General features: G+C 38.4%; 1 protein-coding gene across 5 annotated transcripts in view; it reads left to right on the forward strand.

Annotated features, from left to right (window-relative positions):
* BMPER (BMP binding endothelial regulator) overlaps positions 1-4684 on the forward strand; it is a 151381-nt gene extending 146697 nt beyond the window's left edge. For all 5 annotated transcript variants that reach the window (XM_054059623.1, XM_054059625.1, XM_054059622.1 and 2 more), the window contains one exon: positions 539-4684. In XM_054059623.1, coding sequence (XP_053915598.1) covers positions 539-720 — 182 coding nt within the window. In that variant the 3' untranslated portion in view covers positions 721-4684. The remainder of the gene's footprint in view (positions 1-538) is intronic.
* Positions 4685-11475: the final 6791 nt, after the last annotated feature.

The raw sequence follows: 11475 nt of genomic DNA on the forward strand, positions 1-11475 counted from the left end.
TTTTTGAAAAAAATGTTTGGTTTAGAAATGGTGCTGCTGAATTAACAGCTTTGTTTTGATTTGCCGCAGTATGCAGTATTGAAAGTATAATCTTGGGAACAGAAAGTCTGATGTGATGAATGCTTCTCCCTTCTCTTCTTTCTGTAGGAGTAGGACTGATAATAACTGTCTGTCCCTGTAGATGTCTCAGGAATCTTTGATAAAAGACATTGTAACAAATAAATAAACAAAGTTAAGCATTAAATATAAAGTGTAGAGACCTTGCCAAAGCTTTATATATGTTAAAATGTTCAAAAAAAATTCAAGACTGCTAGGAACTTGATGCCTTTTAGCTAGGAATTTTGCTAATTTGTGATGTAACATAGTGTTGCATTTAATATAGTAGAATCTCTTTACAAGCAGTTTTTTCCTACAGATTATTGTTGTACCAAAATGTGCTTTCTGATATTCGCAGTAGAAACCAAGCGAACAGATGTGTTACTTTCCTTGTGGGACTCTGTATAATATGCATATTTTGTTCCTTTTAACTGCCTTTCAGCAACCCAGTGTAAACACGGTGCAGTTTATGATACCTGTGGTCCAGGATGTGTCAAAACATGTGACAACTGGAACGAGATTGGCCCATGCAACAAGCCCTGCGTTGCAGGGTGCCACTGTCCCGCAAATCTAGTTCTTCACAAAGGAAGATGCATCAAGCCAGTCCTGTGCCCACAGCGATGACATTGGTTCTCTTTCTGCGGACACTAACGTGGGTGGGTGGTCACTGACCTTTGATGCTCGCAGCCAGTGAAGGACTCCAGCTATTTGTGTGCAGATTCTACAAAGTACACATCTACTCACAGAGTGTAAATATGCTCCTGTGTGTGTATTTATGTGTGCTTATGTATACACACATGCCACCTAGCAAGATATATAAATATATAGTGTGTGTGTGTATGTAGACACACATATCTATACACAAGTGCCCTAAACGTAAGTACAACCCATATATTTATATGTCCACACACACAAATATGCATAATTTCTATATACCATAGAAGGATGAATTATTATATGTATATTTTTTGCTATAAAGTTTATGTATTATTATTTCTAGGACCCTGATCTGTAAGTCATTGTATAAATAAACGAGGTGTTTTTAATATAATATAGTGGCATGAAAAGATTGGATGACTTTGCCATTGCATGTTTGTCATTTCTAAGAAAACTTTTCTAGGGCCATAGTACTGCCAGACTGGATTAGTTTCAACACAGAACCTGGATTTACAGTTGTACAGGAAACACATTTCTCTAGAGATGGAGGATTTATCTAGGAGTATTTCATGCATACCTTAGAGCTGTATAGTGATTGGTGACAGTGCTTAATCAGGCAGAGAAAGCTGGGGATCGGCTTTTATGCTTTACTGAAATAACTGTGCAGAAGGATTTCCAAAGTTGGCTGGCCAACTGCCAGCATAGAGATATTTCTTTCTGGAATGGGACCAGAGAGTCAGGGGGGCAGATTTTCCAAAGCATTCGGCACCCAACAGCTTGCACTGAAAATTTGACCACTTCCCATTTCGTGTCCTAATACCCCATCTCTGTTGTTGTATTTGGCAGTAGCTGTGAATACACAATGAGGAGCCTGAAGAAAATATCCATGTACATATTATCCCCTTTAACATGTTTGAAACTGCTGTGTTTCTTTCATATTTCCCCTAGATATTATGCAGAAAGCAAATCCCACTGTGGATTGGAGTGTTTGATTTCAGTGTGCCTTAAAGCATTAAAAGGTGCCAGGTTTAGTAACTCATTTAATTTATCAGCATGGTTTAGAAGACAGACAAATTCACCCCATCAAAAAAAAAAACCAAACAAAAACCAGTAGAGAGTGTCAAATGCTAATTGGGAACTGCAATTTATTTCCTTACTGGTCTTTTTCTTGAAGTTTACGAACATTCGGGCTCTGTGAAGTTTTCATAACTTTTGAAGTCTCCCAAGGGAAAAGTAATAATATAGGATTTCATTAGAAACTGTTAAAAAAGCCATAGAAGTTTCTCAGCCCTGAACGGGGGTGGGTATTTTTCTTCCACTGACAAACCTCTTGTAGAGCCTGAAGGAATAGTCTCTGGAGATGACTGTAATCTTTGGGCACGTGATTTAGGTTTATAACGAAGTAATAACCTCTCACCCACCTACTTCCATTATGCCTTGTATTGAAATTGCACATTGTAATGCTTTGAATAATTTTCTCCATTAATGCTTCACTGTACAGGAAGTTTCACAGGATCTGAGTTTACAGTGAATGGTAACTTTGGTTACGCACTTGGGTAACGCACTTTGGTTATACAAACCTGTCTGCAATTCCATCCTGGAGGGAAATTCTGAGTGAGCCTAATTAGCTTAGGCATCAAAAATGCTGCGCCATCACAGTGTTAAAAAAAAGCTAGGCAAATAATGCCAGGAGTGTTCTACGTACATTTGTCCAAATTTTAAATAAAGTCAGCTTGATCTTTTTATGTCCCTTTTGTGTTCATTTTCTTGGAACAATCAAATATTTTTTTTTTTCCTGGCAGAGAGGGTTTTGAAGCCACATACACAAGTGGAGTGGGAAGCAACATTGTGAATATGCAGATCCCATCAGAGCAGGAAACTAAAAAAGTTTTATGTGGCTCATGTGATAATTGAAAGGAAATCTGGAATTTAGAACAATTGCCATTGGTCCAAGGAGTTAAAACATAAAATGGCAGTCATTAAAGTAATTTAAAGCATCAGTTAGACCAAAGAACATTTCATCCTTTGAGCTTTTGATGCTGAGACATGGGGTCTAAACCATTAAAAAGGTTATTTACACTCAGCTCTAGTTTAGGGTAGATTTTCACTACTGATAGATTTTCATTACTTACTGCTCAGTGTTTGCAAAATAAAAATACAGGCAAAGTGAATTGCAATATGTGGTATACAGACCTGTCCTTCCCTTTTCTTCTACTGATTGATGACGGTGAGTGAAAGTTGAAGGGAGAGCCCTCCAGCTGTCTCAATGCTTACTTGACAGTAGGTGAAGAGGTGACTCAGTCTATCTGTAGGAGGAACTCTATTTTGAAATCTTAAAATGGTTGGGTTTGAAACCTGACCTACAGGTCATCTGAAAATGAGGATTCATTCCTCGGTTTAGCTTTTTCACATCTGCCTAATTAAGGGTAGCCCCCCTGCTTTTTCCTTTGGTGATGTATACTGAGGAAGAGAGGAATGTGGTTTTACCCCTAAACTCTCCAATTGTGCCCTTATGGTGTTGTAGAGGTTTTCCTTTTGAACTCTGCCATTTTGAAGGCAACAGTAACTGCTGCTTAGTTCGCATTCATAGTCTAAGGTAAAAGAGCTTTGCTTTTCTAGAAAATGTGCCCAATTTTCAATTTGGCATAGGTTTTATATCCATGTCTGTAGTTATTCTGTGTCCCACCGAGCTATTCAGACCAGATAGTCCCAGGTGGGGCTGTCACACTCCACTCTCCTGTTTTCCTCTCCTCTTCCAGGATTTTCAAAGCTAGAGCTAAAAACTTCCTGCCTATCACTGGAGATTTATTTTTTTACAAAATTGACTGATAATCCAATTTTAGTATGCTAAATGTGTTTAGTATGCAATAATGTGCTTTTATTAATAACATAAGATTGATAATCCATATGGTATATTTGCCATGCAAAACTGATGGTTGTCTAAGTTTTGGTCTTGATTATGCTTACATCAATCTGTGCATAAAACTTGTGGCGATTTATAAAATTAAACATATTTTAAAGAAAGGAGGTACCAACCAAAGAATGATCCAAAGGAAAGTCTGAGAAACAACTCTATAATCCAAAGGATGGAATTAAAGAAAGCCTTGGATCAATAGCTTCGCCATTAACCTGCTATGTGTTCCCTGGCAAGTAATTAATATTCTGTACTTCACTGGGGAAATGAGTCTCTGAGTTTATGCATGTTTTCTAAGTTTATGGATAGAAAGTGTTCAAAAATGCCATATGTCACGGGGAATGTCAGCTGGTATTTTACCAATCTACTCAGGTTTGCTTTGCATCAGGTTTTCCCATATCTCCCATGTTGTCATCACTTCAAAGTTAGGTTTTAGTTGACATATATGGAGGTCAAATACATTTGCTTCCTCCTAATTTACTTTCAATTCAGTCTGTTTTTGTCATATATATTGAATTTTATAAACTATGGAGACAAGTCATAGCCAAGCAGAGCACTGAGTTGTAACCCAAGGCTCTGTAGATGCTCCCACATCTTCCAAGAATACCTTTCTTCTACAGAATAAAGTATGCACTAGGAGCATAAAATGAAAAGATTCTTAATATCCTCCCAAGTAGTTTCCAGTAGGTATCCTAAAAGAGTAAGTTCTCATCAGAGACTTTTCTGCTTTTTTTTGAACACAGGATTCGAATAGAGTTTGACACTGCTTGGCTTCCCACTGACAAAACCTGACATTTGCAATGGCTGGACTGATCTTGAGTGACTGTACAGGGCTACTTTTTTTTTCCCTTCATCAAAGTAGACAAGGTTATATCCGAGCTAACAGATATGAGAATAACAGCCCATGCATTTGCAGCTGGACAGGCTGGAAACAGGCAGTCAGGAGCATGTAGCACTGAAATGCTGAGGTGTTTGTGATATTTTAGTCCTGACCAAACGTGCCTTATGCCAAGGTCTCAGTATTTGACAAACAGGAATTTTACATCACATAATGCTGATAAAATCCTTGTTCTGCTATCCCTGATTTTACCATCGTAGAAAGGCCTGTGGTGAAGGAGACGCTTCTGCTTTCATACAGAAACTTTTCTGGTCTGCCATTGCAAATAGTTAAGGACAAAGGCCTAACTGTGCTGCCGTTAGAGAATTCCTCTTTCTGTGTAAATGTTGTTGCACAAAATAGTATTTCTAGTGCAATATTCACCATGACACCTAAGCACCTGAGTCCCAGAGTCTATAACAACAAAATAAGGTTCTTTTATGAACACGAGGTAGTTCTTGATCCGTCAGACAGCCATGGCACTGTGTTTGAATGATTAAGGGTAAGAGGCAAATGAGAAAGGAGTAACAGATTTTTTTTCAACGTGAATATTTTCCCTCTAAATGGTAAGAACTAAACTGAAAATGTTCTCTGACAAAGGCAAATTATGCCCATACTTCCTGAGCAAAAAAACACCCCCACCTGTGACCCCAAAATCCCAAACCAACCACAGGCAAATCATATGTTGAGATCTGAATGAAACAGGTGTATATTGGTAGGTATAGAAATCTGTAACTAAAATAAAGTTATGAGCTTGTATTCCTGCTTTTCTCACAATCCTTAAATCACAGCAGAAGTCGCCAAAGTTAAGGAAAGGGATCTTTTTTGCAGGGCTGAGATGAAGGAACACTGCAAAATTCCCCTACTAGTAAGAGGGAACAAGTTTTCTTTCCAACAACACTGCTTTTTCCAGGTAGCAACGTTGGTCGGCATCAAGCAGCATCTTCGAAACTCTAAGCAATGTTAAATATGACGAGTAGCATTTGCTACTTGCATGACTTTACCCTTTTCACTGTGAGTTATGAGTTAATGCTAGCCCTGCATACAGGAGGAGTTTTGCTCTAATGGAGTGTGTATGTGTGGTGAGAGAGGGGTGATAATGTATAATTACCATTATCATTGATGGTACTTTTTGTTTCCCTAAGTGATGCTTGTATCTGGGCATCAATATAATTTGGTTTTGCATATGAAAGTGAAATGATGGGAATGTAGGAATTTCCTGCCCAGACAGACCCACGTTTTTTTCTTATCCATTGGTCAAGATACGACTCAAACTAGGCTTCAAAGAATGGTATGTAGTCCTCATAATGGATAGCTATGCAACAGCCTGTTTATAGCGCTAATTTAACCTTATACTCTGGCAGTAAGTGGTTGGTACTTTAATAACCCAATCATTCAAAGCACTTAGCTATGTGCTCAAACTTTGAATAACCTCATTTGCTTCAATGGAGCAAGTGCATGCTGACTTCTAACTGCGTGCTTAAATGGTTTGCTGAGCCAGGGCCAGAGAGTTCAGCATCTGGCAGGATCAGATATTAAACCTCATGATATTTCATATTTCTTCATAATTTCTAGACATAGATCTATTTTATGATCATGCTGCTATATACTGCTACAACATCATAGAAGTCAAGGCTTTTTTTGAAGCCTTTTGATTTAAGAGTTTAGAAGATGGAGAAGATGGGGAAAATTTTGCTATTGATTTCCAGTGTCAACGTAATAATTTGTTACATTACATTGCAATTTCATACCCTATTTTTTTTCTTGTTATTGTTAAAAGAAAGGGACATACTGGACTTGACATTTTTTTTTCTTTTGCACTGGTGAAAGTAAGCAACAATTTCAGTGAGTGAAGTGTTGCTAGCTATACTAGTTTTAAACTGGTTTAAGGTCATGCTAGCACTATCGAGGCTTTATAGCTGTGGAAGTAATCCACAGTCCTGGAGTGGCTGCCCTCGATTATTAGACTTCAAATTGCTTCTAGCTGTAGTTCAGTATAAAACTCTGATAGCACTGTATTAAAATAAAAGCACCTGCAGCCCAAATCAGTATAAATAATTTGCTACAAGAGATCACAATTTATTAAATGGAGGGGGAGTAATTTATTGTACTTAACTTGCTTTCACAATATTTTTGATAAATGTTGTTAATAAGGAAAAAGGAAGAGTGACTATAGAAACTGATGAAAAAAGATAATGTAGAAATTAAAGTTTTTTAAAAAATATTTAGTTCAAGCATCCAACTTCTTTAATGAGTATTATTGAGTGGCATTCAAAATCCATAGAAATCACTTGATTGGGTTGCACAGAATATGCATTAAAACCCAAAAGTGAGTATGTGCTGATGTAATTCTACAGTTAAAATGCCACTGCATCTTGGGAAAGGGTACTTCTCCCATCTTAGGCATCTGAATGTTTGTTTGCTAGCCTGGAGTGTAAATTTGCAAGCATTTGGACCCCGCAATTTCTGATGTACAGCCCTGACTTTCTTCATATTGATGTCTATCAAGAATAAGTCTAAAGGAACCCATAGATATGTCAAAAGACAAGATATGTTTTTATTTATTTATTTTTTTCATTTCTTGTTCATTCTCATTAACTGTTTCCTGCAAATGATCAAGGAGAAGAGAATCTGCAGGAAAATTACAGTATGTATCACATATATGAAATGTCATTGATATATGGATGGGTTACTTGAAATATTCTGTGTACAATTTGGGGGGAATGCTCTGTAGTGTTAAGAGCATCACTGCAGAATGTTTACGTTTTAGTGTTTAGAATTGCTTTGCTTACTCGTGTTATATTTTTAACAATTTCCACCTAAGATGAATTCATGTAAATACATAATCTATTTAAAATGTTACTAAATTTCTGTCTTCGATATATCTCAGTTTATACTTTTGTTGAATTTTAAATGATTATGTAGTTTCATGTATCTTACAGAACTGCAAAACTGTGCAGCAGCTTTGATGTGACGTCTTTAAGTGTCTATACAGTTTTTGCAAGAATATTGTACTAATATAATTTTGTAAAAGTACGGTTGTGATGACTGTTTGTAAAGACATTATTTATTGCCATATAAACTTAGTGTTTATTATCTTTATGCAGATAAATATTGATGTGTGATTATTTCATTGCTCTCTGTGAAAACTGCTGTTCTGATGTGTAAAGTCTGACTCAGAAAAGCAACAACTCCCACACAATGCCAGATACTGTGTTCTCCTAAAAACTGATGTTAAATACTGTTATTTCTTGGGAGGGGAAGGAGAAACCATGCAAACTGTTTTCCTTTACTTTTACCTGTGATTTGGAGCTGTGATTTTGAGACCCTTTGTTCAGGTCATGACTCATTTATGTATTATGAGTTGGCCAAGTTACTTCACTGTTATTTGCCTTAATTTACCCACTGATGGAACAGAAATGATAATGCTTTACAAATAAACAGAAACTTTAGGAACAATTTGTTAGAAATCCACTGATCTGTGTTTGAGCAGGGCTTCTGCTAGTGTCCATTGGGCTCCAGATTAGGCTTCACAATTTATATTTTTTTTGCTAGGAACCTGCCCTACGTCTGAAAGGGTAAGTAGGTCATGAACTCAAAAGGCCAGGGCTGAGAGCAGGCCTTGCTCTGTGCTGAGTGAAAAGACAACCTTCTTTGGTGGATTTCTCCCTCCTTGACCAAGATGAGGAGAGCATAGAAGGTAAGACATTCAGGACTTTTTCTTTGCTTTAAATTCATAGGAGTACTGGTGCCGCAAGCCATGAGACTCCTTGCTTGGTCTGTACTAAGTTTATTGATGTGAAGTCTGTAGTCACAGCCTGCTTCAGTATTGTGAGACACTGAATGCTCATTTTCGCGAGGGCAGACTTGTCTCACCAGTCTTTGTTCCATTACTGGAATATGAGGGCATGGCAGAGGTGACAAGATCGGTAGTTCAAAGGCTGGGTGATCTAGGCATTCATGGTAGCACACCAGATGACTACTTTAACAGTCACACGTAAGTTTTACCCCAAATTACCACTCAGTGGTGACAGTATTATTGTTCCTACCCATTTTGGATGCAACCTGCTCAGCAACAATGCTGCAACATTAATTTTCCTCTCAAGCAGTGTGCAGTTACAGACTTTATCTCCACTCCTCTCTTTCCAGACTTCATTTGGCTCTTGGCATAATTAAGCTCAAAAATAGTCAACATTTTGTCTGCCCAGCATGAGGGTGTTACAGACTGACCTTTTTCAGAGTACTTGCACTGTTTGAGGGGGCAGAGTAGAGGTCCCATGGGCATCTCTTCCAGCTACCAATGCTCTGACCCTCAATGTCTAGGACACAGCACCAAAAATGTCCAGCTTTACATAGGAAACCCCTAGGCAAGACCTGGCTACAATGCTTGGCTTCAGGATGGTGTTCAGCCTTGACCCCCAAAACATTACCTGCTGCCATCCCTGCCTCACCCACTGCCCACTCCAGCATGTGGTTTTTGGGTCCTACCATAAACCTACCATAAACCTACCATAAACCTACCATGCTCACGTTTAGTGGTGGGTTACGCAGCTGGGCAACAAATGTCCTGAGATGGAAGCAGAGGTACAAAATGAGAAACTCCTTTAAGGCACGATGAGCAGATGGGGTACAAGGGTAGTAAGGAAGGGGAGAGGGAGGAGAGGAAAAGAGGAAAAGGAGCTCCAACAGAGAATCTCTGAGGCCTAGGCTCCTCGACCTCTGCTGCCTTGGTTTTTTGAGCAGACTGTGCCTTGCACATCACAGGTACAATCCTTCCCTCCCTGCTTGTGTGTGAACTGGACAACTTCTGGCAAGCGTTTTTTTCATTAAAATGGTAAAAAAATATATTATGAAAAATAGGGAAGAAAGGCCTTACACAGAGGCTGAGGAACAAACCGTGTGGCTGTTTTTCATGTATACAATCTCAAGATTTATTTACACTTTTCAGACTATTCACTTAATTCAAGCTAAGAATTAGAGTACTTTTCTTCATCACTTACAGTTCACCATCAATAGAGTTGGGGTGGTCTGAAGTATTGGTAATAATAATGCTGCTCATTAAACCATACTAAAAAGCTAGTAGTCTCTATTTAGCATTTTGAACTGATTCATGTTTCTATCATCATGTCCTGCAGTTACCACACATTAAATTTGCCCTTGAAAGGCAATGCTTTCTCTTCAATTGTATTCATCCTGTTTTGTTTACTACATCTGGAAAGCAGGCTCAACATCACTATTATTTCCCCATCTTCTTCTACTGTCCTGTTCTGGGTCATGATGTTTTGCAACACAGTTTCTCCCCCCAAGTGTCTGTCCCAGTCTGTGGTCTATATGTAACTGTACATAGATAATGCAGTTGGAGGACTATATAAATGCAGTTTTAACAGTCTAGAGGTGAAATTATGTATTTGGCAGTAGACAAAATTTAAATGATTTTAATTTCATTGAGAAGCTGGGAAGAACAGCAATTTTGGTTGCTATTTTCTGAATGTACAGCAGATGGTGCTTAACAAATATGCTTTAAAAGCAATGCCTGAAAACAGCAAAGCCTGCAATTTGAATTTTAATCATGCTTCCTGCTCTTTTCTAATTGAGAAAACAGCAATTTGAATGGAAGGTTCCCAACGGGATTGGCTTACTTCAGTATACACAATGTGCACAGTGTTTGAAGGCTGGGGATACAACGGTTCTTCCAAAACACTCTCTTGTGTGCTACAAGGAACAATACATTTGGAAAGGAGTTAAGCAATAGCAGGATTGTTTCTCTTTAGAGAAACATCGCCCTTTGCCTCCAACTTCATCATGGTTTACTTAACTAGTAGGAAAGATCCAGTGTCCCAATTACTGCTTTCCACATGGACAAAAGAGTATGAAGAAAATGAAGTGATAAGAACTAGTCCAATGTTCCCAAACTCCCATTCGTACACCTGTCAGTGAAAGAAGGTTTCTTTCTGGTAGCACCAACAGATGAGCCTGTGCTGTGGCTCTGGACAATGTTTTCTCAGTGTGGGTGTGACCTGTCTTGAGACTCAAACAGAACTTGCGTCACTCTTTCATTTCTTAGTATCTTATTAGTGAGATAAGAAAGGTGTCGTGACTCTGAGGCGCTATTTACATTCTGCAGTGTCAAAACTTCTAGATTTATCTCTAATAAGGCAGCTGTCACTATATAGAAGTATAAGCTACTGTGAGCTAAGGGAGTAGTATGAAGGGTGGCAATGAGTCAGAAAGGTAGAGAATTTACTGACATGCTTAGTAAGGTTTCAACTAAGCTTTACACTTTTAGAGACCTGCTTTTTTTCCAAAAAAAGCATAATTTCTTTTAACATAAAACTGCATTCTTTTCATCACTGATGAGAGGGCTCGCAGTGAACATATTAGAGAGAGAAATTCCTCTTGCACAAACATTGATAAGGTCAAACAGTACGAATACAAACATTTACATCAGCCTTCAGTAGTGGTGTGTCAACCCCAATCTTGTGGAATCTCCTCTTAACCCTGAAGGGTACTTAGCTGTAAGCTGTAACAACACCCATGCAAAACCTATTGAGAAGTCTTTTCATGCCCACATAATTTGTCTAAAATCTCTGGGTGCAAAAGAATGGAGCAATTTTCAATGCTTTGTTTGCCTGCTAAATAGCCAGTCACAACACAGTGCTGCCCAGTTTCTCTAATTCAGGGTCAAAACTTGATTTCCTATTAGAACTGAGACTATTGGCCATCGGTGGAATGGGATAGGGAACCCATACATCTTATGCACAGCTGTGGGAGATGCAGTCCTCATCATTGCCTGCAGCAGTTTTAAAGGCAAGCCAGCTTTTAAGTCAAGTTAATGCAGCTGCAGGCCTAGTGCTGGTGTTAAGATTTATTTAAGAGCTTGAACACATGAATTGGATACTTTTCCACCACATCTGCTTAGGGATGCACATGA

The sequence above is a fragment of the Cuculus canorus genome, chromosome 2 (genome assembly GCF_017976375.1).
Source record: "Cuculus canorus isolate bCucCan1 chromosome 2, bCucCan1.pri, whole genome shotgun sequence".
Lineage (NCBI taxonomy): Eukaryota > Metazoa > Chordata > Aves > Cuculiformes > Cuculidae > Cuculus > Cuculus canorus.